Source organism: Fusarium coffeatum (genome assembly GCF_003316985.1).
Source record: "Fusarium coffeatum strain FIESC_28 chromosome Unknown BRIP53273_contig_148, whole genome shotgun sequence".
Taxonomy (NCBI): domain Eukaryota; kingdom Fungi; phylum Ascomycota; class Sordariomycetes; order Hypocreales; family Nectriaceae; genus Fusarium; species Fusarium coffeatum.
The window spans coordinates 26,484-51,929 of record NW_022157941.1 but is presented as its reverse complement, the minus strand read 5'-3'; the positions used below and the strand labels follow the sequence as shown (position 1 = coordinate 51,929).

Below are 25,446 nucleotides of genomic sequence, written 5' to 3'. Positions count from 1 at the left end.
TGTTACAGCATGCCTCCAAAATTGCCAATTGACACCCAAATGTGATTCCTGTGAAACGTTGGTACTGATGTTAATGTCCTATCTCAGCTTCCTTTTACTATGTCGCGATGCTAATGTTAATATAAACTATGAAGGCCCGCCTACCCAAATGATAATTTCATGATCTATCCTTTATCATGCTGTTAAGATAGAACCGTCTTGGCCGATTGCCTTATCACAACGAGATAAGCGATCGGTATGTGAGCGGGAAATCCGAGAGAATCCGCCCAAGATTCCGTGTGGGGACGGATTCCTTCACTTACGTGACAGCGATAACCAGCAACAAGAGCGATACCGCGCCTCTGGGGATTTAGCGTAGAGAGGGGAAGCAGACTGGGTATTCTCTCCGGTTCGGGCAGTATCATGAGACTGGATAAGCGACTGCGGGGACAGAGGTAACGTGGGGCGAGACCATCTACACTAACCGTTGACTCTATTATAAAGTGCTCCTAGGAATCATCGTAGCAAGCTGTAGCATCACCTTCAAATTCTCATCAACACATTCAGAATGTCAAATAATAAGTTCAATGTTGCCGTCGTTGGCCTCGGTGCCCTCGGCAGCGCCGCAGCCTACCAAGCCGCCATCAAAGGCTCTAGCGTCATTGGCTTCGAGCAATACGAGTTCGGCAACGTCTACGGCTCATCCCACGACACATCCCGCATCGTAAGAACATCTTACGGATCTCCAGACTATGTAGCTCTCGCTCGCGCGGCCTACAAAGATTGGGCTGAGCTTGAACGTCGCAGCGGTCTTCAAATGTTGACCATCACTGGTGGCGTGGTCTTCTTCCCTAAGACCGCTGCCGATGAGAGTGAACTGAACGAGTTTGAGAAGAGTATGAGTGCTGGAGAGTTTACGAGAAGTTTGGATGCGAATGGTATCCCGTATGAGTTGCTTGATGCACAAGAAGTCAAGAGACGATGGCCGGCTTTTGACGTTCCGGAGGGTGTCAAGACAATTTATACTGCTGACTCAGGCATTGTCCATGCGTCCAAGTCTGTTGCGGCGATGCAATATCAGGCTCGCGCCAATGGAGCAGCATTGAAGGAAAAGACGCGCGTGGATGCGGTCATTCCTAACGCGAATGGCAAGGGATTGACAATTGAGACATCCCAGGGCAGCTTCCAGGTCGACAAAGTCATCTTGGCTTGCGATGCCTGGATAAACAATCTCCTCAAACCTCTTGGCTCAGAAATTCCCCTAACAATTATGCAAGAGCAAGTCACATATTACAAACCCGCCGATCTCACACGCTTCGACGAGACCAAGTTCCCTGTCTGGATCTGGGCCGGCGATCACTACTTCTACGGCTTCCCAATATACGGCGAGCCCGCCATTAAAGCCGGCCGCGACACATCCAACAACTTTATGACACCCGAGAACCGCACATTTGTCCCTTCTTCAGAGCTCTTTAATGAGTTAACGTCTTTCATGGGTAACCTTATTCCTGAGAAGGGCGAGCCGTTGCGAACCATCACATGCCAATACGCTATCACACCTGATCGTCAATTTGTGATTAGCCCATTGAAGAGGTACCCTGATATTATTGTCGGACTTGGTGGTGGACATGCGTTCAAGTTTGCGCCGGCTATTGGGCGTGTTCTTGCGGAGCTTGCAATTGATGGAGCTACGAAGGAGGATATTTCTAACTTTGGGATTCCTAGAGTAGCGGCTGAAACTAAATTGTAGATAGAATTGGCTTTATCGCAAAAGAATAAACGACTAGAATTAATAGCATTCATTCATGCCCTTCACTGCGGATCCATCTGGGGATAGGACATGTGTCGCAAAATTACAGTGGTGTGGGACGGAATATTACTGCTAAATGGGGCTGACATTTAGCGCCCGACACCCCGCATTTGCTTAAAAACGCGATGACCTTCCTCCAGACATCAATTGCCCACGCGTAGTTCATGTATACACAGCTATGAGTGCACCTAGAACACGACAATATCGGCGCGTGGCGCAAGCTTGTGATAATTGCAGGTATGCCAAGTCAATGAACCACTGTGACAGGATCCGCTAAAAGGTGATGGTAAGGCGCAAGAAAATACGGTGTCCTGGTGAAAGACCGCGATGTTCGACGTGTAGCCGTCTGCGCCAGCACTGTTCATTTCAAGAGGACCATGCTGCAGTCCAGCAAGATACTACCGTGGTAAGTACCTACCTTGAAGCATTGACGTATTGACGCACTGAACGACTGTATAAGGACTGACTATAGTAGACAAGTCGACTTGAGCAACTTGAAGATAAGCTGGACAGTCTCATCAGCAGGGTTGCGTGGGTACCCTCGTAATGAGAACTGTAAATTGTTACTAAAATGATACAAAGACCCGATTCCATACAAGAGACTACATCGACACCTGAAAGGGTTATCCGCGCGCCATCCTTTTCTGTCCCCACGCCGCAGAGACCTGCATCACAGCCATTGTCGTATGTCTGCCACCTCTCATAGTCATTAATTAAAACATACTGAATCGATATAGAACTCCTATATCAGATAATCTGGGAATACGGGTTGTCCGGTTCTATTACCAAAATATCCATCGACAACCGTTGTGGCTGTTTGACGAGGTTACCCAAAACGAATCTGATGGTCTGGTCTCTGCCATGTTAGCCCTATTGACCACATATACTACCTCTGACTTTATGGGAGAGGCCTTAGAAAGTCCAGATACTTACTATAGAAGTGCCAGAACGGGGGTGATGCTTGCTATTGCCCAAGGAAGTATGACGATTCAACACTGCCAGATACTGTGTTTGTTGGCCTACTACAACTTCATCGGTAAGAGGAGTATTCTACTGCGAGAAAGAGATTACTAACACCTGATCAGTTGGTGAAATTACTACTGCAGGCTTCGATGTATCTCTTGCAAAGAACATGATCCAATTGATACCTGAAAACCATCTAGACACAACCCCCGAAGCAAAGTCCAAGCTATTCTGGAGCATTCAATTTCTAAGCTTCATATGCAGCGCTCCAACCTTATTACCATCCCTATTGCAAGAAACCAGCTCACCGCAGTTATTATCTGCTGAACCTGGGGATCCGCTGGCAGATTGCATTCCTACCCCCAAGGCAGAAGGAACGGAGCCACTAGCCGATATATGGTCTCAATCACTGAAGCTTTGCAGCCTTTGGACAGATATAAGGCTTTATGTGGCCAAATGTGTTGAAGGGCAGGCCAAGTACCCATGGCAGCCGGACTCAGATTATACGAAACTTTACTCGCGACTACTCGAAGTTGAGATGGGGTGGCCTATTTGTCTAAGCTACAATGCAGTCAAATTTCCGTCGATATCCCGTCAAGATGTATACTCCAACCGCTTGAAACTGCTCCCATGGCTAAGGGTTCAGATCACCTACCACGCTATTCATTGCGTGCTTAACCATCCCTGTCTCTATACTTCCATGGCAGAAACACCGAAGAACAAATTAGGTGGGAACACGTTTTGGAGATCATCCTACGAGAAAGCCTTGAGGCATTGCACTTGGATTTCAAGACTAATTAGAACGGCCAATGAAAAAGGATTGCATTTGTCGGATCCGTTCTTTGCGCAGGCAGCCGCTATTGCAAGTACGTTGCATCTCTACTGGACGCGGACGAGTGACACGAGGTTGAAGGCGTCTTCGGTGGAGAATTTGGAGCTGTGCCATAATCTTGTCAAGGAAATGGCCACCCATTGGCCGGTTTGCAAAGCGATTGTTCGTCTTTTCTCCTAGCTTTACACCTCATGGTGATGCTAACATATCCCAGGAGGATTCGTTGAACCACTTCATCCAATCAACAGAACCAACACAAAATAGAAGCTCTCCCGCAGCGGTGAAAACATCTCTTATATGGATACTCCTAGACGTGGCAGCTCCTCAATTCCCAAATTATAGAGATCGAAGTGCTCGTAGTCAGACATTCTGGACCAGCAGTGGAGGCGACGAACCTGTCTCACGGTCTGAGATGAATACACCCCCAGCTGACATGCGAGAATCGACAGCTCGGTATGCTACACCCCCGAGGTGGATGATGGAAAGAAGAGAAGCCGACGCCCAGATGGACATGGACCAACTAGGAACTGAAGATATGACTGTGGCTTCCGAAACAGTAATGGGTGAACATAATGCTACGTATGACCTTGCATGGGGCGCCTGGGAGAATCTGGGACCTATGGGAGAGGGTCTGTATATGAATGTGGATTGGTGGGATATGAATCAGTTCTAGGATGCCTTCTTGCCCTTCAACCACCACTCATTTTGTTTACAATTACTCGCGTGCACTGAGGAGGCGTTCATGAACAATAAATAATATTACAGATCCAAAATAAGAACTAAACTAACAACCAACAGGCTTCCCAGCTAAGAAGCACTGTGTCCATAAGGCTCGAAGGGAAGAATAATAGAGATAATAGCCATTACGAGGAATAACGCGGCCGAGATGTACAGAGGCGTTACAGTGGCAGTGTCTGCAGTGACAGCGATCACTGCCGAAAGCAAACCCATAATTCGATTAAGACCGACTGCAATTCCGTTTCCAGTGGTTCGGTGCGCAGAAGGGAACACCTCTGCAGTGTATGCATAGAGTGTACCATAGTAAAGGTTGATGCAGACCGCTAGAGAATATTAGCAAGAGCCTACTCGTTTCAAGATAGAGGTAGAACGTACAGATACAGCTGCTGATAGCCAGGTTCTGAGCTGGTGTCTGGATGATGGTGTAACAGAAGAAGAAGATGGCTGTGATGATAGCTCCGATGGCCATGGTATATCGGCGACCGAGGAACTGAACTTCAGCCAGACCAGCTGCGATCAGAGGACCAAAGATGGCACAAATGTTGGTGATGGTGTAATCGCGCCATGTCTCGGTGAAGGAGGGTGCATAATCGGGAAGACGGCTGCTAAGGAGAGATCTTTTCATGTTAGACTAGGATCTTAGATGCGCGAAGAGTGAATGACTTACGGCAGGTAGAGGAAGAAGAGTGGATATCCCAAGCCAATCAGTGTCCAGGAAAGCCAGATGAGGGATGTAGACAGAGCCAACTTCTTGGTGGAAAGGAGACCCCGGACATGTCCAAAAAGACTCTTACCGAGGCCACTGAAGGCGGAAGGACGTCCACTTTGCTCAGATTCAGTTGTGATGCCACAGGCTCGAAGGGCATCAACTGTCAAAGAGCATGGTCGTTGGTAGGTATTGGCCAGGTTCTGAAGCATCGCCACAAGTTCTTCTTCTTTGCCCGATGTCACCAAAAACTTTGGTGTTTCGGGAAGTCGGATAATGAGAATTCGCAGAGCAGACATGAGGAACATCAAGGCACCGCCTGTAAACATGATAAGTCGCCAGCCTTTGTTGTTCTGCCATGTGCATTCGGTCTCTGCGGTGCATGACCATTCGGGTCGAGCTATTAGAACAAACATTAACGACTGCCCCTTATAGTAGATGGGATAGTGAAGAAGCTTACAGTAGTAACCCCAAGCGATGAACCCGGCACTTGCCTGTCCAATACCCCACCAACCAGCAATAGCAGTAATAACCCACTGCTGCTTCGCGGGAACGAACTCAAGCATAACAGTAGGATCCAGAACAAGATTGCCACCGGCACCAAAGCCAAGAAAAGCGACAAAGACACAAAAGCCAACCCAATTGGGTCCTGCTCCTGCAACGATTGTAGCGATAGCTGCAATGAACAGTGTCGTGTTAAAGGCAATCTTACGACCGATTACATCGGCGCTGAAACCCCAGAACAGAGCACCAAACAGAAGACCAGTATATAAAGCCATTGTAGAGCCGGTTGGATAGCCGCCGTTGCCGATTTCGAGATATGCCTGGGATGCTGCGACACTCTGAAGGAAGGCGACAAGGGAATCCGCCGCGAAGCCGAAGCCTGTAAGACAACATAGCTTCAGGTGGAATCCTGTCCATCCGATCTCGTTGATTGTCTTGCGGAGTTAGCAGGGGGTATAGTGGGGAGGGGTATAGGCTGTACATACTTCATTGACTAGATGGATCTTTGCGTTGAGAACAGGGTCTACAACGTTACCGAGTTCGTTGACAGTTGCATGATGAGAAACGACATGGTAGGACGCGTTGTCTGGGCTGGGGATGCCCTTCTCGGAATGACTCTCTTTCCCAGGTCCAGCCGGGGTAGAATCCTGAACGTTCGACATTATAGAGATAGAGTCAGTGTGCATGAAATATCTGAATGAATAGAAGTGGGTAATAGTTAGATATCCTAAACTGAACGTGATCCATCTCTATCTTATACATCACAGACCGGAAAACTAACAGCCAAGGCTATCTTCGCCCTTGGTACTCCTCCAAGTCTAGAATGGGGAAAGGGAGACACTAAGAGCCAGTACCCCACAGAGATTACGCGGGGTAACAGATGAGAGATACGGGCACCAATGGGAACATCCGGGTTATCGAGCCAAGAGTGAGTGTATCTTGCTAGTCCTTGAAACCGACTGGGTAGTTGGGCACTGACCTCGACTTGAGATACGGAGAGACATGACTCTACTCATGATGTTTGGTAAGAGCTAAGAGCTCAGTGTTATGCTCAGATACATTCTACTTAACGGCGTTTGCATATGGCATCGAAGGTCTTGAGATCAGGACTCTCCCACGTTGGTTACGAAGTCTTACTCGCCACCTATCGGGCATGAAGATGTGGACTTGCGATAAACATGATACAACTGTGTTGATCTTTCCCAATTGCTGGATCTGTGGCTTGGAGCCAGAGATACAACTTGTTATCGCATTGGGTCACGATGTAGTCGGCCAAAGACCGGATGCGGACCGACACGGATTCTTCCCGTGGGTCCGCTTACCCAGCGGGATCTCTTCGGATTCTCCGTGGAACGTTCCCGACCACAGCTTGGAGACAGTGGCTGGAATATGAGCACAGCTTAGATTGTATTCGGTCAAGTCCTCAAGATAAAAACAGCTAAGCGGTCTCCATTGTATACCCACTGACTCAATGTATCCTTGCCAACATGTCGTTCCATGTCGCATCGTCGTTTACTCCCTACATCCTGACTCTAGCAGGACTAGCTACACTCATATCCGTGCTCAAAAAGCACTTACTATCATCTCGTTCGCAAAATCTAACTCAGTCCAAGTCCAAGTTCATTCAAGACCTCAAGTCTACGGCCCGAGCGCTGCCATCTTCGTGGTACAGGTCTAAGGAAATCTACGACCTAGAGCGCCGAGCCATTTTCTCCAAGAAATGGATTCTCGTTAGCCACAAGCTCAGATTCTTTGAGACTGGATCCCAGGTGGAATTTAAAGAGGCTGGCTTCCGTTTCGTTCTCGTTAAGACCAAGAAAGGGAGCATTGATGGCTTCCACGTTGCGAGTGAAGATGAATACCCTGCAAAGGGTAATGCAGAGGAATTGAATGAATCCACTAAAGAGCCGTCTCCTATTCATGTACGCGTCGACGCCAAGGGGTTTATCTGGGTCAATCTTGATGACTCAAAGATCCCTGAAGACTGGTCAACCGAGTTCAGAAACATCGACAATATGGCGAGACACGAATCCTTCAACTTCGAGGACTATCACTTTGACCACACCTGGGGTATGAGCGGCGATTATAACTGGAAGACACTAGCGGACAATTACAACGAATGCTATCATTGCAAGACCGCTCATCCCGATGCTGCTGCTGTAGCAGACCTCTCAGCTTATCGAGTCGATACCAAGGGTGGTAACATTGAGCACTTCGCCAACACGACCGCGGAGGCAGAGAAGTCAGGCTTGAAGATAGTGAGCAACTATTACTTTCCTAATGCTTGCATGACCGTCTCGTAAGTAAAACCTCCACCAAACCTGAATCAAGATCTGACATGACAGTCCCAACTTCTTTTACTTGATGCGTTGCGTTCCTACTTCGGCTAGTCACTGTTCCATGGAATATGAGGTTTATCGACACAAAGATGCTAGCGATGAAGACTTCAAAACGATTGATGAGATGTTCAAGAGGATTCTCGCTGAGGACAAATGGCTTTGCAACAACGCTCAGAAGAACCTCAATGCAGGAGTTTTCGTCAATGGAGAAATGCATCCTAAACTGGAGCAGGGGCCATTGTACTTTCAGCATAGGATTCGAGGTATCTTGTTTGATCATCATATGCTGGAGAAGAAGACTGGAAAGGAGTCTCATCTGGCTTAGGAATAGTGGAAAATCAGTCGAAGACTGATTCTAGTCACAGCTTTACTGAGTGGCTTAGGCAAAGTCTGAATACGACATTCTTATATCTTGTCATATAATTCTCAGAGCAATATTGGTATCAACAAGATATGAGAAGGAACAGTGAAAGTTTTATTGGCTAATCAATCATTACGCTTTTGGAAACAGCTACTGAAGCTCGAATCGCATTTTACCCTCATCATTAACTCCCAGCGACTTGACCTGCTTTCCATCCTCGCTAACAACCTTCCTCAAATCACCAGACGGCAGAATAACAACAAGTGTCTTCCAAGGTGCCTCGAAGCCAGAGCTCTCATCCCGAGAGAACTTGACCTTGACCTCAGACTCCGTAGCAGTGTAAGACAGAGTATAAGATGAGATCTTGTTCTTCGTAACCACCGAGGTACCATCGTCTTCATACCATGTGTTCTCATGCCACCTGCCACCCTTGGACGCCTTCTGGGGAGGGAAGATCTCGACAGCTCGGTAATCGTCGAGAGGAAGGTCAGCGACGTTCTCCTTTTCACCGGGAGAGAGGACTTGGACGTCTCGACCAACGGGGATAGCGCGGCCGACCTTGCCGATGACAGCAATACCGGCACCGTGCCATTCAGCATCGATGTTGACCCACTGACCGGCTTCGAGGTATTGGTAGGGTGCGTTGAGGTTCAAGTAACCCTCGTCGTCCTCAGATGCCTTGGGGAGGTAAACTCTGGCCTTGCTGACTCCAGGCTGGGACACACATCCGATAAGCATGGAGTCACCGAACCAGTATTGTCCCTCTCCATCGAGAAGACTCCACACTTCGGGGTCAGATTCGTAGCCCCAGCCGACCCATCGCTGAGGAGGAGCAGCAGTCTTGTGGCTTTCGAGAGCGAGAGAGTAGATGTAAGGAATCATAGCGTAACGACGCTTGATAGTCTTGCGCACAAGGTGTGTGATGGAAGGATGCATCCAGGGCTCGATAACATCACCGACAGAGTTATCCTTGCCAGTCTTGAAACAGTTGATAGCGAAACGAGGAGAGTAGATACCCAGCTGAATCCATCGAAGTAGCAGCTCCGGATCAGGCTGGGGACCTTCGAAACCGCCAATGTCGTGTCCGTAGCATTGCATCAGAGACAAACCGGCATTGAGACCCAATGCGGTAGATCCTCGCATGCTGTCCCAGCTAGTAGTATTGTCACCGCTCCATGAACTGCATGCGTAGCGGAGAGTACCAGCTGTTGCACTGCGTGTAAGAACGAAAGGACGAGAGTCGGGGTGAACGGCGAGAAGGGCATCGTGAGAGGCCTTGCCGTTGAGTTCGGTGTGCAAGCTGCGACCCCAAAGACCAACCTGAGGACGCTTCTCGAGACCTTCGGGGACATTGAGCTTGTCCTTCCCGACGTTGAGAGCACACTCCCACTCATCGTCGGGAATAGTGTACTCGTTGTTGTCGTTCCACATACAATCGATACCCTCCTCCGCAAGCTTCTTGATACCATTGTACCACCAGTTGTAACCAGCCTCAGAAGTGAAGTCAATGTGTCCACCATCATCTCTCTCGCCGCCACCGGCGCTCCAGAGTTTAGTGACAGCGGGCTTCTTGGTATGCGAGTCAACGAACAAACCACCAGCTTCCCTGAGCTTCTCGTACTCGGGGTGCGATGATGTCAGGTAAGGCTTCACGTTGGCGATGAGGCGCATGCCCATCTTGTGGTATGTCTTAATCCAGTCCTGAGGGTCAGGGAATCGGTGGTTGTTCCATGTGAAGACGTGTCTGTTCTTGGGAGGCTTCTCAGCCACGGTGTATCCGGAGGACATTTGGTATGCTGAGCAAGGAATGTCGTGGTCCTTCATCTTCTGGGCGAGCTCGATGAGAGCTTCGCCTGCGGGTGGGCTGTCAAGCATAGAGTACTTCATACCACCAGACAGATATCCGAAAGCCCAGCGAGGCACAAGAAGAGGATAGCCTGCCAACTCAGCGTAGGTCTGAACAATATCCTTCAGAGTCTTGCCGGTGATGATATACTCCTCAAGACCACCAAAGTCCTGACGGTAGACCTTGTAGAAACCCCACATACCGTCCATCTCAGAACCGATAGAGTACTCGCCTCGGGTGTGGCTGGTAGAGAACATAGCTACACAGCCTTGAGGGGTAGCGTTGATTAGAAGTGGGATGTTCTTGTAGAGAGGGTCTGTTCGGTGGACATCATATCCGAAACTGTCTGTCGCTGAAAGCTGGAATCGCCGGCCAGAAAGATCCATGGGTGCAGCCTTCTCTCCAAGACCAGCATGGAAAGTCTTGCGGTTATACATGGTATAATGAGCGACACCATCGCCGTTCATGGTATAAGACCGATTTGGAAGGTCCTGAAGAATAGGATCCTTTCCTTCAAAGCCAACTGAAAGAAGAGGAGTCTCCCCAGAGTAATCGACGTTGGCAACGACATCACCAATCTGGATCTTGGTGCCCTTCTCAGAAGAGGTCACATTAGGCTGAGCGCCATCCAGTTTTGTCTCAGCGCGGGGAACGCTAGGATGAGGAGGGGTAGGGTGAGTCGCGGATGTGAAAGTTGTGCGGAAGACATTAGGACGGACCGCTTCGAAGGAGAATTCGAAGGGAAGAGTTGAGTCGTTGCACTTGAGATGGACCGAAGGAGCGGAAGAGTCCTTTGTAGAGGGGTCCTTGCCCCAGTATGTGGGAATACGCTCGCGTTGAGGCATGATGAAGATGTGTGAATGAGATTAGAGACTGATGATGTAGAATGATGATGAATGCGGGGAGAGCTTCTATTTAAATCTATATGATGTTGAGGTCTAGCGGGGAATCCTTCTCGAAGATGGCCTCATTGACAAGTGCTGAACGGGCTTGGTGTACATTGTCCGACGTTGGCATCGGCAAATCGTGGTCAAGTCCGTAGCTCGTGATGGTTTCTTGCCGGGTTGTTAGCCGAGTTCGGACAAACTTGACCAAGTCCGAAAGCTAGCCGACAGTCCCCATGGGGTAGCGACAATGCATGTCTGTCTACGCTATTAAACCACCTGTTTCTTTATGAGACTGTCGATCCTTTTACTCCAAAAGCAGTTTGCTTAATACAAATGTCAGAACTCGTATAATGCCACAAAATGACTGCACGCGATTAATCGTAGAAAGAAGAAATGCGCCAAGATGAAATTGGGCTAGAGCGATGCGACTCCACAATATGTTCTCGTGACCCTATCAAGTGTGTTCCCAATAGCCGCACTCACAGCCGTTGTGTCGTCCCCCGCATTATCAACATCGGACATTCTTTGCTATCGCCGTCAACATGGTAACTAACGAGACAGATTCCCCGACAATCGGGCAACCAACTGCCGAATCTGCACAAGGGTCTTCGTCTCGCGCTCGTAAGAAGCGTATTCCGGTATTGACACCGCTTCACCTAAGCTTCTATGGACTAACCAAGTGTAGACATCATGCGGTTCATGTCGGCAGAGTAAGGTATGCAGGAAGTCATGACTGGACTGTGGCAGATTATTGATAGGAGCGATAGGTGAAATGCGACGGGTCACGACCTTGTTCGCGGTATGTATCTTGAAGTCGAGAGACATAATGGTTACTGATGACCTTCAGATGCCAGCAACTTCAGAAATTGTGCAACTTTGTTGAAAAGCCCAAAGAACCTCATGAGTTGTTCGTCGCCATTTAGACGTAAACGTAAAACACAACTTGCTGATTGGGTGGGCAGGAAGATAGAGGAACTCGAGAAAGAGATCCAGCTGCTAAGAGCACGACTACCACCAGAGCCATCTCATACAGCCGGGTCATTTCCCAACGACTATGCGCCTGATAACCAGAGATCACTTCAATTCCCTCCCATAGAAACCTTCAACACTCCAGCAAACATTAGCTACACCAATCTTCCATCTCAATTAGCAGTCTCAACAAGTACAAGTTCTCCGGAGACAGCATCCCACTTCCCAAGACCACAAAAACGGCCCAGATCCTCCTTCGAAACCGAGACTCCTGCTGTTGCAAACGTCTTCAACGACGACGATCTTAGCACTGAGGAATCAGAGTTATACTTTAACGCTTTCTTCTCAGGCTGTGATCGGTATGTTCCTGTCTTCGATCCGCGATATGATTCCCTTCCAGCAATCCGGAGTAGGAGTGATTTGCTGTTCACTACTATTTGCTCAGTGGGATGTCGGGTTCTGAACGGAACGAATTCTAGATGGCGTACACTCGCGCTGAGGACACAGCGTATGCTTAATGCCGCCATCGCGAATCCGTCAACAGGCAATCTTGAGACAGTGCAGGCTTTACTAGTTCAGGCATGCTATGCTGGTGAAAGAGCGATTTTGATTGCGATTGCTACACGCATGGCGATGGATCTTGAATTCACTGAAGCATATGATACCCTCGTTGCTGAGTCTGTATTGGGCGATACACTTTCCAATGGCGAGCCAGCGACACTTGAGAACAACTACACGCGTATGAGAAAAGCGCGAGTGTGGCTTCATCTCCTGGTCATGAGTTATATCCTCCACGTCGACGCCGGCGGTGTGCCCACGTTCAAATTCCGAGGTGCTTCACGACGATGCAGAATCCTTCTACAAAGTCCATTCTCTACTGGCATGGATCATTATCTCTTTGCTCAGGTTGAACTGAATGTTCTTCGCGCCAAGATATATGCGTCCTTGCCGCAGAAGGCAAACCTTAACGATAGTGAGATCATGGATTTGGTTAGAGATGCCAAGCTTGATATCGATGTCTGGTTCCATGATTGGATACGTATCTCTCAACCACATCACCAAACTATGCCATGGTTTGTCCCGAATTTATCTGTTCAACGATGTTGGGCTGATAACATGGCTCTTTGTCGCGCCGTGCGAGCTGCAGGCGTGGAGAACGTGAATGTCATGTCGCCTACACAGAAAACCATTCTTGACATGACCAAGGCGACGCTAAAACAGCATCTCGGCATTATCATCCAGGAGCCCCGTCTTTATCTCAAGAGTATACGATATGCCATGGACTTTGTTTGGGCAAAAAACACATTTTGCTGTTTACTTCTACTCAAGCTATGCGCTCTTCTTCCTGATGGAGAAGATCAGCAATCTCAGCACGACCTGGTCGCAAAAGCGAGTATTTTACTCAATGAACTAGAAACAGCTGTTGCCGGTGGAGTCAGAGGCGACAGTCGATCGAATACAAGTGTGCTCTACCTCCAGCTTCTTAAGAAGAGCATTCAGAAGTACAAAAGAGGGCTCAACTTAGACACGAATGACCCCACGGAAGTCGATGCCACAGAAGAGCGACGAGATGGGTACACCGACCTCGAATCGTTTGTGCCTGACCAGTTCGTGTTTGAATGGGACTTTCCGGGGTTGACATTATTCTCTTCGCCAATCAATGAGACAACCTGGTTAAATGAGTTTTTGACGGGCGCGCAAGACTTTGGGGAGAGTGGAGGAAGTATTAATTGGGCGCTTATAGACTTCTCAATGTAATAAAGCATAAGGGACGAGATAGCAAAGTATGTACGATATGATATTGAGACTATTATATAATTATGTTCATCAACGCTTTGGCATTCATGTCATGAAATAACCATCTATCTGATTAAAAGTTTAGAAACCCTCCTTGAGGTAACCGAAAGAAAGCTTAGGATCCTGATATCCCTCCTCACCAGGGAAAAGGCTGTAGTCCCAAACGGTGTAGAAGTTTCGCATGAATCGGGTACCAATAAGAGCATAACCCTCAGGACCGTCATCGAAAGGAGGCCAGCAAGCGTCATCACGGTTGGCAAAGCCAGGAAGCTTGAGCTGGTCTCCTCGTACCGTGATGTTGACGTTGTTATCGTAGAATCCGACATTGAAGGTGACAGACCAATCCTTGGTGAACTCGCTGCAGAGGGGGACGTGATCATGGGAGAGGATGGCGCTGTAGTTCATGCCGATGGACTCGTAAAGCTCGTCGATGTAGGACTTGGGGACTGTAATACTAGAAGCGCCAGTGTCAAAGACGGTGGTCATGCCGTATGTCTCGATCCTGTGGCTCTGGTTCTTGCCTTGGTTGCCCGTGAGGCCGAACAGACCGGATCGCCAGACGTCGAAGTCGCCATCGTTGGTGCCGATCTGGAAGGTCATCAAGTCGCCCTCAACGTACTTGTCCTCACGAGATCCTCCGAGAGTGAGGAGGCCGTTGCCAGGCTTTCCGTTGGTGTCATCACCGTCGGCGACAGAGTAGTAGATGCCGAACTTGGGCTCATCAACGAGCTTCTGTCGCATCATGGAAGAGAAAATGGGGGTGGCGTTTCCATCGGTGATGCTATCGAATCCAAGACCCATGAAACCAGCGGCAGGGAGAGAGGACCAGTTGCTCGTGTTGGCAGCAATGAACTTGGAGTCCCAGGTCAGACCGCCAGCAGAGAGCTTGTCCTGGACGGTAGGGCCCTCGACTGCACCTCCGAGGTATTCGATAGTAGCATCATCTCCAGTCAATTTTCCGGTCGAAGACTCAGAGATGTTGTATCCGGTTCGGTTGCCCTTCAAGATGTGTGAGCAATTCTCGGCGCAATCGGCATCCACAATCCAAGCAGAGGAACTTCCAGTGTCGAAGACGAGCTGGAACTTTTCACCAGGTGTTCCAACGTCAAACTCAACCATTTTCTAGTCCAGTTAGTCGACACTCCAGCGCAAGGTATTTTGCTCAGCATACGTACGTAACCCCATTTGATGAAGACGGGCAGGTCCAGGACAGCGGCCGAAGCGGCGCCCACGAGGGAAGAGGCCAAGACAGCCTTGGTGAAACGAGTGGCAACCATCTTGATGTCCCTACTTTGATATCTTGAAGGATGAAGAGCAAAGATGATCAACTACGAAAAGAGAGAAATGGTGTATTCCTTATAGCCAGCTGCACGCTCTGACCGTGTAGACATGATGTGCGCCGAGTAAAATTAAGTGGGTTTGGTACTCCATTAACACGAGCCAACCTCGGCAGATCCGGTCTATCTTTAGCCTGGGTCGACTCTTAGGCTGTCCTTTCTCAGCAATTGATGCACTTCATGACGATTCTCGTGGTGAATTTGTGCCTGAGCTTTTAGATACGGCTAGATGGCTTCTCATCGACATGACTAGTTCTGCTAAACCGTGGCGGCATTGAGGGAATGAATGACATCACGCCTACTCTGTACTGTGACACCAGTCGGCAGATGTGGGCGCGCCCAGACACTAGCTAAACTTACCGCCGGCGATTATAATCTACGGGCGAGAGTGACTAAGGAATAAGGCGAGCTGGCGAGAGTCGAAAGATGGACTCAGGCCTCAATGGTCACAAGGCTCGAATTGAAAGGTATCCTGCGATGGAATTGCAAGGGATCAACGCCCGTGACCCTCTGATTGAACCGTCCATCCACGATTTCTTTACCTTGATGAGGTTAGCGTCACCAGGTACGATGGAACCTCTTGGCAGGTGGGATCTTCAGAGTGGGATGCAATGGTGCATGACTCGCCGGTCGGCAAAGAACATCGAAGGAACGAGGTAATGCAGCATTGGAAAAAGATAAGATGAGCGCACAGCAATATTTTGTAGCCGACACATGCTCTTGGTTTCTTCTGGAAAAGTTCCATTCGATTTTTCCGGCACTTCGGATCAAGGCTTTCGCATGACAAGCTAGTGTTTGACTAACCCTGAGTAATCATGGCTGAGCAGGGATGTAAACCTGGTTCTACCTACCCGGCTATCCGGAACTGGCTTGGACTCGAGCACTCACTGCCGACCTGTCCAGAGATAATTCTTTTTCCATTAGGTTAGGCTGCACTAGAACTGTCAAGTTGGAGTGGGAACAACATGTTTTATAATAAGGGTACTTTCCTGACTAAGTATTTGTGTTCCGACGCCTTGGTTCTTAGTTCTCGAATTTTTTCCACGATGAAACGTTGAAACAGGGTTCCAGGAAGCTGATGGAATGGGGCAAGTAAATGAGATCAAGAAGAGTTTGTTCAGTATATTAGAAGTAGAAGTGCGCCAATCTAGATCTTGATCACCATACCAACTACCAACTATTCACGTTCTTTATATACCAACATGCGCTTCTTTGCTCTCTCCCTCGTCGCGCTGTCGACTTCAGTGCTGGCCGCCGACTGCGACACTGGCTACGACTACATCGTTGTTGGTGGTGGCCCCTCCGGTATCATCACCGCTGAGCGACTTTCCGAAGCCAACAAGAAGGTCCTCCTCCTCGAACGCGGCCAAAAGGGTCCTACCATCGAAACCGGCTCCAACCACACTCTTCCTTGGGACAACTCTCTTACACCCATCGACGTCCCCGGTCTTTCCGCTGCTGTCGGTGGACTGGACATCTGGAATGAGTACATGTGCGATGACACTGCTGGTCTCGCCGCTTGCGTTCTCGGTGGAGGTGTCACCGTGAACTACATGGTGTTTGTCCACCCTCCCGAGCGCGACTTCAACGACAAGTGGCCCAAGGGTTGGAAGTGGAATGATATCAAGCCTGCCGCTGAGAAGCTGTATGCTCGTAACCCTGGTACTCTTGTGCCTTCCAAGGACAACAAGAAGTACGACACTGGTCTTTACAAGACTCTGTCCAAGTTCCTGAACAAGGCTGGATGGAAGTCTGTTGACATGATCAAGCAGCCCAACGAGAAGCACCAGGTCTACAGCTGGCCTTCTTGGAACGTCCAGGACTCTCTTCGTGCTGGACCTGTCAGGACCTACCTCCCTCTCGCCGAGAAGCGCGACAATTTCAAGCTCCAGATGGGCACCAAGGTCATTCGCGTTGTCCGATCTGGCTCGGTTGCTAAGGGTGTCGAGGTCGAGACCGCCGATGGTAAGAAGGAGATCATCCGTCTTTCCAAGGGTGGTCGCGTCGTCCTCTCTGCTGGTGCTCTCTCTACTCCCCGTCTTCTGATCAACTCTGGTATCGGACCCAAGAAGCAGATCCTCAACGCCAAGAAATCTGGTGTTACTCTTCCTTCTCAGCGCAACTGGATCGACCTTCCTGTCGGTCAGGAGCTCATGGACCACCCTATCTTCTCTTTCAACGTCAAGACTGATGGCAAGTGGGGTATGCTCGACACTGACAGCGTTCTCAACGGTACCGACACCAAGAACATCAAGCTCTTTGAGGACAAGTCCTCTGGTGTTCTCACTCAGGGCCGTCACCGTCTCATCTTCTTCACTTCTCGCAAGGGATCAGATGGTAAGACCCGCTACTTCCAGGGTTCTACCTCTGCTGCTGGTGAGGGTGTCATCTCTATCAAGGTCTACCTGACCCACGGTCTCACTTCTTCCGGTGTTCTGGGTCTCGGTGAGGATGGCAAGACTGTCTTCGAGAAGAAGCCTTACCTTACTACCGAGGCTGATACCAAGGCTGCCAAGGCTTTTGTTGAGGAGTTTATCTCTTCCATCACTGATGCTTCCACTGGTTACACCCTTCAGGGTAAGACCAACGCTACTGCCATTCTTGCTGCTCCCCAGAACGGAAACCACTACGTTGGTACTGCCAAGATTGGTTCAGTTGTCGACACCAATGCTAAAGTCTATGGAATGGACAACCTTGTAAGTCAAACTCTATACCCGTCGTTATGCAGAGACTAACAGAAAACAGTTCGTCACTGACGCTAGTATCCACCCTGACCTTGCCACTGGCAACGTCCAAACTATTGTCATGGTTGCTGCTGAGGCTGCTGTTGCCAAGATCCTGGCCAACTAAGATTTGTTGACAGTGGACTATAAAACCTATTAAATTCCATACTTAATAAATGTAATGACTCACTGTATCATCATGTCAAGGTGATCTGGTTTGCGCTTTAATGGTCTCGAACTAGAATGTTGGCAATAATGATTAATAAATGTTCATATCTACGTCCTTTTTGTACCTTTTCCTGATTGATAACCGAGGAGCTTTTCGGCCGAAGACACCAACATCCACATTAATCTCCGTGGTGCAGTGCATATCCCGTGTCTTGGCTCTCAAGTTCTCCAGTTTATCCCCAGTATTATCACGAATTTCCCTTTTTGCAATAGTATATACGATGGGAACCTTACCCTATATTATTGAAATGATGGACCATGATTGTACACATAGAGTAGCATTGAGCATTTAAACTAAGATAATGACAAGTTCAACTCGTTCCGAGACTTTCTGTCTTTTATTTCACGAGAACAATATTGACTTATGTGTTTAGAGAAGGTAGACATCCAAGACACCGAAACTTTGTAAGATTTAGCAAAATGATTTGGTATTCGTTACATACATAGCCTAAAATGAGAATGACATAATCTCCCCTCTTACTCGCAAGTGTAAGAAGCGAAGTAAGGTCCAGGCTCACCACCCAAGTCAACAAGGCACATGTAGGTACCATCGTCAGACAGCTTCGCATCCTCCTCGGCCTTCTCCTTGGTGTATTCAACGATAACGTCTCCATCACAGTTAAGGCCAACTCCGTTGTACAACTTAACGGTACATCCGTCATCCCAGTCCTTGACGAGCATGGCATTGAGGTCGTAGTAAGCCGTCATGCAGTCGTTGCCCTGGCCGGGCTCACCGCCGGCTGAGTTATCTGCGGCGCTACCCTCGGGCTTGGAGCAGACGTTTTGGGTGCCCCAGAACTCGAGGAGCCAGGCGTTGGTGGTTTGGGCAGTGAAGAGGGTCATGGCCAGGGTGGTGAGGGCGCTGAAGGCGTGCATTTTGGTGGTTGTTTGTGGTTGAGGTTGGGAAAGTGTTTAAGTGAAAAGATTGAGTTTAGAGGTAGAGATTGAGCAGTGGTTTGATGGCTTGTGCTTGAAGGTTTGAGTGTGGATGAGATTGAGAGAAGGGTGGTTGATCGAACAACTTTATACATGTCCTGAGGACACTCTTGTCACGGAATCATTTCTAACAAGACCGAATCTAAACTTGCTTCATGCATCAATCGTGATCAGCGTTGAAGGATTCAATCCTCTTGACTGAATGACGCTGTTGTCTTCGGCTCAACGTCGCGAAAACTTGTTGAATCGGTCAAAGTTCCTGTTGATCCATGTTCCTGAGTGATCTGCAAACGGGCTTCAAAGAAGTCACCGATCTTCCCACAATAATCTCTCCACGACTCTATCGGTTTTCTCTATCGTGTACTCGGCCGGTCGGGTATAGACAGTCCAGTAATAGACCGAAAGAGTCTCCTGATTCGACGTCAAAGGAACATGCCGTGCCAATGCGGGCAGTGACAGGCGGTCGCATTGAAGGATTGAGCTTTAATGAGGTTGATGTCTCGAATAGTAGCCGCTGATTGGTCGCTCAATGCCGATCATGCCCTGCGCTCGGAGGTTAAACTTGTTTACACCTCCTCAAGAAGAAAGGTCAGATCCTTCAGCGGAGAATTACAAGGGAGAATCCGCGCGCCATGACGACATTCCGAGCTGTCTGTTACACGATATCCATGGGGTCGTACCTATTCTCTTTGCTGCGCCCAGTCTTGGCGAATCCTTCAGGAGAGATAATCGGCAGTTGACCAGGGGGGATAAGCGGGTCACGGACAATAAATCTCGCGGGAATCATTTTCCTGCTATAGAAGGATTAGTGGATAAGATACTACATGGATTGGGACCATAGTTTTTGCTGATCTTGAAACTATCTCCACGAAAGTTAGACACGAGGCTGATTCCACCTCGATAAGTGGGAGGCGGAGAGATCATCGTGATCGGAGGCTTTATTTGGGACGGGACAACATCCTTCGAATCCTACGAGTGGAACTTGTTGAGAAATTGACAAAAACGTTAATTCGTATCACGAACAAGACGTCATGGACTTTAACTATCATCTCGATGCGTGTTTAGAGAGGTCTTGAAGGCATTCCGATCATCTATAAGAATCAACCTCTCAGACTTGAAAACTAACTTATTCTCATCAGCAAGTCCAGCAATCACACAGTCTACCCATCCAACCTCAACAATCTCAAGCTTTCTGCCTGTATCATTCACCAGTCTTCAAAATGATGACCAAGGCCTCCCTTTTCTCTATGGCCCTTGCTGCCATCCGGGTTCAAGCCCAGGTGCCTACAGACATCAACCTCTACAGCACCGAGTCTTGTGATCCTGACCCTAACGACCTCTCCGTTCAGTCCTTCCAGCTGGGTATCAACACCCAGGAGGACGATAACGGCAATGAGTACACTGGTTGCAACGCGGCCACGATCGTTCCCACTGGCTGGCCCACTACTGCCAACGGTAAATACCCTGTCTGGGTTGACACCTCCGCGTTCGGTGAGGGCTGTAGCATGCTCTTCTACCAGCTCGCTGGCTCCCAGGAAGAGGGAGAGACCTATGCTTGCCGCAATGGACTTTACCGCAAGATCCAGAAGGACAAGTCTTTCTGTGCTGACTTGGAACTGACTCAGAAGTTTGGATACGCGTAAGTTGATACCTCTCTTCCATTCCTAGTGCATCTCTAACAAAACACTTATAGCTACTGCTGTGGATCTATCTGCAACGATGATATCAGCGACTGGCCTTCCAAGAAGCGCAGCGTCCCTGCCCCCAAGGCCAAGGATGTAACCAAGATTAAGCGCTCTCCCATCCTTAAGAAGCGCCAGGACGACAAGTGCATCATCAACCTCAAGAGCGAGCCCTACACTACCTTCGGTCAGCAGATCCAGATGGGTCCTGAGGAGACTTGCGAGAAGGACCAGACCACCTGCGGACAGACCTGGACCTACACTGCTGGCACTGAGATCGTCAACACTCGATCCCACGAGGACAGCACCGAGATTGGATTCTCCGAGTACATCGTCTTTGTCAACACTATTTCCGACGGCTACGAGATCAGCAAGGGCGAGTCTGAGGAGCGATCTGTTTCTAAGCAGATGGCTCCTGAGCCTGGTCACTCTGGATACCCTACCTTTACTCCTCTCCTCTTCTGCGCCGAGGCTGACCTGAGCGGCGACTGCTCTCGTGAGAACATCGGCATCGGTGACGGAGAGATTTGCATCCAGAAGTACCTCCCTGGTGATGTTCCTGACGGTGAGTGGCTCATGGTCACCACCGACTAAATTCGGAAACTGGTAGTCTTAGATTGGGGACTAGCAAACAGCCATGACTCTGGGTTATAGGTATGATGGAAGTGGATTTGAAGTAGGACATATATGTAGAGCCTGAAGCAACAATGTTGTAGAACTTCAACGGTATATATATGGATCAATATAATGAAAATCTTCATAAAGATACTGCCACTCCGGCAACCTTTGCTTGAATAAGATGTCACAAAGAAATACGATGATGCATGCATAGAAGAGTCTGAGTATTCGATGATAATAATTAGTCAACTATTTAACAAGTACAACACCTCCTAGAGAATGGCAACCTAGTCTTCCAGTATCTCCTTCACTTCGTAATTCCTCTTTGCGTAGAAGAACCATAAACATATGGTGAGGACACCAATGCCACCAAGCACAGCCGATGCATAATTCATTTGATCAGCTACTACGGCCTTGTAATAAGGGAAGCAGTAGAAGATAATAGCAACCACAGTCCAAGCTAACATCGTGAGGTTGGCCAGAAGTCCAAGTCTCGGATACCAAAACGGACCATGTTGGAAGTTGGATCGACCTTGACTGAGCATAAGAATAGCGGGAATGCTGTAGCTGATATACTGTAACAGAATACCTGTCGAGATGAGAGAGTTGAAGGCCAGTTCCGAACCAAGGTACAGGCACCCAAAGACGGCAGTGCCCGAAGCAGACCAGATCAATGACCAGATAGGAGTGTGTAGTGGCGATGGTGCAAGTTTGCTGAGATGACGATAAAGAGGGAAACCAGCTTCGCGGCTAATGGTCCAAGCAAGACGAGACTGCCAAGTCTGGATAGACCAAACTGCACCAGCCGTGGTGATAAGTACTGGAACCCAGAGTCCTACAGCTGCTGCTTTACTATCAGTGATGCGATAGAAGAGAGCTACAGCGGAGTTGTCGTCGGCGCCATCAATGCCGCTGACGTTGGTCAACACGGAGATAACAACCAACAGACCAGAGACAAAACCAACAACAATGGTCCACATCAAGGCCTTGGGGATATCAGTCTTTGGTGAAGGCATCTCCTCAGCGAGATGTGTGGCGACATCCAAACAGGAGAAACTCCAGTTGGCGCCGTTCATACCGATGATAAAAGCAATACCCTTCGGCCATCCGGAGATGTTGACGGACTTGGTGAAGAAGTCCTTGGCTGGTATATGTGTATCGGACATGGCAAAGAGAGTAATGAATATGGTAACAATGGTCAAACAGCTAAAGAGCAGCATGACCTTCGATATCTTGGGCAGAGCGTGTTCAAAGCTGGCACAAATGACGGTGATGATGTTGAGAAGCTGAAACCCAACAAATCCCATCCACCGCTTATACACAAAAGTAGGGTCTAGCAACGAGATAATAGCACAAGCACCCACGGGAACCGATAAACAGGCGGAGGCACCGGTAGCAACAGCAGCTATCCAGCTGATGACCGCCGTGAAATAGGATAGGACACGGCGGTATCTAGCCGGTGCGAGACGGTTCACCCATACATATTGACCGCCAGGATGTGGCATGGCCGACACCAACTCTGCGAGGGTCGTTGCGGTGGCGAGACCGACGAGAGCTTGGATAAGGAAGCCCCAGAAAAAGAGGGGTGTCCCACCCATGGGTAGAGTGCTGCCCAGGACGAGAAGGAGACCGACTGCGGTGTTGGTAGTTCCATAGCCAATGCCGAGAGCGGAGAGGGTCGTGAATGGCTTCACAGACTGGATGGTGACATCTCCATGCCGAAGCGAGCCGCTGTGGCCGGGTTCGCTATCATGGTACTTTTCGTCGGACTTATCGGGCATTATCGAGACTCGATTGGGAGATGTATGTGACTCCATGTTGTTGGTCGCATTCATGGGAAGATGCATCTAGATCTTGAAGACTGGAGAACTCATGGCAATTAATAACCCCAGCCATCAGGTCTTATCTCAAATGACAAGACTCCAAGAGTTGAAGCCATGGCGAATGAGGAAGTGCGCTGCGTGGTGTTAGTAGTAATGATCTGAAGCTAAGATGAATCCGGAAAGTCTATGCGAGACTCAAGTTCGGCCAACTCCCTAGCTGGAGCTTATCACGCGGGGTCTTATCAGCTCGCGGTTGACAGTCCGGGAGAGAAGCGGGGAAATAACAAGAGGAAGACAGAGGCAGAAGGGAGCGACAGCTACACAGATGTCATTCAGAACATTCGTTGATGTTCAAAGGGTTCCGAAATGAGCTTCTCACCGAAGGCATTCCATGCCAAAACCCGAGGCGGTTGTGTCCGATGTAAAACAAGAAAGGTGAATGGATAGAGGCAAAGCTCTGGTAGTATTTTGTCTAATTGAGTGATGCAGATAAAATGCGATGAGAGGAAACCAGCCTGTGGCCGCTGCGAGACCCGTGGTGTTCAATGTCCTGGGTACGCGCTGAACGTGCGGTGGTCTAAGAAGCATGAGATGCGTGCCAACAGATCAACGACTGGATCAATTCAAGACGCGTCGCAACAGCAACCTTTTGTTGAGTCAACAACATGCAGCCAGCTTGATCAAACATCAACTCAACAAGATCAGGCTTCGCTCTGGTTGGTCTCGTCGGAACAATGGGGATCTGTCACATCCTCAAATGCACTTCAAGAAAACGTTCATGACGCTGTCCTACTGTTAGGCGGTGAGTCCACAGTATCCCCAGTCCCTAGTTGGGACTGTCCTGACTTGAATGGCATGTCTTGGTCGGATGCTGGAGGAAATCTACCATCGCCATTCAGCGTCGTGGAACAATCGGACGTTCCACATAATCTACAGGCTGAAGTGGTACTGGCCCAAGTGCAAGATCATTCGGAAACCCCATGTCAGACGGTTGACGCAGTCCAACTACGACAAGGGGATGAAGTCGAAGAGATACCACGTCAAATACTTCATATCCCGACCGCTCTGTCTGAGTACTTCTTTACAGAAGTCATTCCTCTCTATTGTGTCTGGGACAGCAAGTTGAACACCATGCGGAGCATAGTCGAAAACTCATGGCAGTCATCCGGTGCCCTTCACCACACCATCCAAAGTATGGCAGCCGCATGCCTATCGGAGACCTTCCCTTACTTGCAAACGGTAGCTCAACAAGAGCATAGTCTTGCCTTGGAGTTTGTGAGGAATAAGGGAGTGACGCTTGGCCAAAAACAAGCTATGACCTTGGCCATGACCTTCTTGGGACACACATCAAGCTGGATCAGTCCAAACAATCTTGCGCCGGACATGTACAAGTCAAGCTGCAATATGCTTGAAGAGATGGCTGCAGATGGTGAGAACCCGACGTCCTCCTTCTTCTCTGGAACTATGGACTATTGGGGTATGCTGCTCGCATATCTGACAGATAGCGAAAGGTCGGAGGTTTTTGACACAACTTGCGCGGATCAAACGAACTCGATAGAACCTCATCCATATTGTGGCATTTCCCGCCGGATCATCAAAGTTCTCAGAAGCGTTGGGGCTCTCATATTCAGTTATAGGAAGAACATGTCGAATATTGGTTTCATGACAGAGCAGCATATGGACGCTTTTAGAGACGCTTTGCGCCAAGCAAGGCGTCTAGAGCGAATCCTTCTCGCACACAAGCTCCCCAGTTTGTCTCATATCAAAGACCCTGGTGACCCTCAAACATCCTTAATTCACCTAAAGCTTATGGACGACGCCTATCGCTACACTGGACTATTGCAACTGTATCGTGTCTTTCCAGACTTACTTATCGATCGTTACTCAGCCTGGGACAAAGCCAACATACTTCATCCTGTGCCAGAGACTAAGATCCCTAGTGCTGAGGAAAGACAGGTTTGGCTCACAGAATTGGCCTTGCATGTGGTTAAAATATTGGAGGATATCCCGTTTGAGTCTCGTACCCGCAGCGCTCAACCCTTCATTATGGTCGCAGTATCTAGTGAGCTGGTGATCAATTCTGAGCAAACATTCGAAAACGGTGGTTTCGCCAGTCTTGACCAACTCCCGTTCCGAGTCAGCAAAGCTCGCAAATTTCTAGCGTCACGACTTGCAGCTTATACACACATACTACCACTACAAAAGACGCGGGCCATCTCTCAGCTGATCAATCACATTTGGTCGGCGCTTGATGCTGGGGAACAGCATGTTTACTGGTTGGACGTGGCATATCAGAAGAAGTTAGGCACTATGTTCGGTTAGATAGTGCTCAACAATATTTAAACCCGAGTCAATCTACCATGGTACT

The 25,446-nt window shown here is 49.0% G+C and overlaps 11 protein-coding genes across 11 annotated transcripts; 6 read left to right on the top strand and 5 right to left on the bottom strand.

Moving 5' to 3' along the window:
• Positions 1 to 547: 547 nt before the first annotated feature.
• Positions 548 to 1,729, top strand: FIESC28_06916 (uncharacterized protein; the record flags this gene model as incomplete). The annotated part of the gene is made up of 1 exon (XM_031161058.1): positions 548 to 1,729. The coding sequence occupies one exon, from the start codon at positions 548 to 550 to the stop codon at positions 1,727 to 1,729; it is 1,182 nt and encodes a 393-aa protein (XP_031014861.1).
• A 2,662-nt stretch (positions 1,730 to 4,391) lies between these two features.
• On the bottom strand, positions 4,392 to 6,194 carry FIESC28_06915 (uncharacterized protein; the record flags this gene model as incomplete). The annotated part of the gene is made up of 5 exons (XM_031161057.1): positions 4,392 to 4,645; positions 4,698 to 4,939; positions 4,990 to 5,428; positions 5,489 to 5,966; positions 6,018 to 6,194. The coding sequence occupies 5 exons, from the start codon at positions 6,192 to 6,194 to the stop codon at positions 4,392 to 4,394; spliced, it is 1,590 nt and encodes a 529-aa protein (XP_031014860.1).
• An 825-nt stretch (positions 6,195 to 7,019) lies between these two features.
• On the top strand, positions 7,020 to 8,196 carry FIESC28_06914 (uncharacterized protein; the record flags this gene model as incomplete). The annotated part of the gene is made up of 2 exons (XM_031161056.1): positions 7,020 to 7,831; positions 7,878 to 8,196. The coding sequence occupies 2 exons, from the start codon at positions 7,020 to 7,022 to the stop codon at positions 8,194 to 8,196; spliced, it is 1,131 nt and encodes a 376-aa protein (XP_031014859.1).
• A 186-nt stretch (positions 8,197 to 8,382) lies between these two features.
• On the bottom strand, positions 8,383 to 10,923 carry FIESC28_06913 (uncharacterized protein; the record flags this gene model as incomplete). Its single annotated transcript, XM_031161055.1, has 1 exon — positions 8,383 to 10,923. One exon carries the CDS (start codon positions 10,921 to 10,923, stop codon positions 8,383 to 8,385), a length of 2,541 nt encoding a protein of 846 aa, XP_031014858.1.
• A 584-nt stretch (positions 10,924 to 11,507) lies between these two features.
• On the top strand, positions 11,508 to 13,692 carry FIESC28_06912 (uncharacterized protein; the record flags this gene model as incomplete). Its single annotated transcript, XM_031161054.1, has 4 exons — positions 11,508 to 11,586; positions 11,651 to 11,675; positions 11,928 to 12,293; positions 12,414 to 13,692. 4 exons carry the CDS (start codon positions 11,508 to 11,510, stop codon positions 13,690 to 13,692), a joined length of 1,749 nt encoding a protein of 582 aa, XP_031014857.1.
• A 120-nt stretch (positions 13,693 to 13,812) lies between these two features.
• On the bottom strand, positions 13,813 to 15,008 carry FIESC28_06911 (uncharacterized protein; the record flags this gene model as incomplete). The annotated part of the gene is made up of 2 exons (XM_031161053.1): positions 13,813 to 14,853; positions 14,907 to 15,008. 2 exons carry the CDS (start codon positions 15,006 to 15,008, stop codon positions 13,813 to 13,815), a joined length of 1,143 nt encoding a protein of 380 aa, XP_031014856.1.
• Positions 15,009 to 16,270: 1,262 nt separating this feature from the next.
• Positions 16,271 to 17,918, top strand: FIESC28_06910 (uncharacterized protein; the record flags this gene model as incomplete). Its single annotated transcript, XM_031161052.1, has 2 exons — positions 16,271 to 17,764; positions 17,814 to 17,918. The coding sequence occupies 2 exons, from the start codon at positions 16,271 to 16,273 to the stop codon at positions 17,916 to 17,918; spliced, it is 1,599 nt and encodes a 532-aa protein (XP_031014855.1).
• A 471-nt stretch (positions 17,919 to 18,389) lies between these two features.
• FIESC28_06909 (uncharacterized protein) lies at positions 18,390 to 18,895 on the bottom strand (the record flags this gene model as incomplete). The annotated part of the gene is made up of 2 exons (XM_031161051.1): positions 18,390 to 18,420; positions 18,501 to 18,895. The coding sequence occupies 2 exons, from the start codon at positions 18,893 to 18,895 to the stop codon at positions 18,390 to 18,392; spliced, it is 426 nt and encodes a 141-aa protein (XP_031014854.1).
• Positions 18,896 to 20,175: 1,280 nt separating this feature from the next.
• On the top strand, positions 20,176 to 21,231 carry FIESC28_06908 (uncharacterized protein; the record flags this gene model as incomplete). Its single annotated transcript, XM_031161050.1, has 2 exons — positions 20,176 to 20,594; positions 20,649 to 21,231. 2 exons carry the CDS (start codon positions 20,176 to 20,178, stop codon positions 21,229 to 21,231), a joined length of 1,002 nt encoding a protein of 333 aa, XP_031014853.1.
• A 311-nt stretch (positions 21,232 to 21,542) lies between these two features.
• FIESC28_06907 (uncharacterized protein) lies at positions 21,543 to 23,036 on the bottom strand (the record flags this gene model as incomplete). Its single annotated transcript, XM_031161049.1, has 1 exon — positions 21,543 to 23,036. The coding sequence occupies one exon, from the start codon at positions 23,034 to 23,036 to the stop codon at positions 21,543 to 21,545; it is 1,494 nt and encodes a 497-aa protein (XP_031014852.1).
• A 408-nt stretch (positions 23,037 to 23,444) lies between these two features.
• On the top strand, positions 23,445 to 25,400 carry FIESC28_06906 (uncharacterized protein; the record flags this gene model as incomplete). The annotated part of the gene is made up of 2 exons (XM_031161048.1): positions 23,445 to 23,513; positions 23,568 to 25,400. The coding sequence occupies 2 exons, from the start codon at positions 23,445 to 23,447 to the stop codon at positions 25,398 to 25,400; spliced, it is 1,902 nt and encodes a 633-aa protein (XP_031014851.1).
• Positions 25,401 to 25,446: the final 46 nt, after the last annotated feature.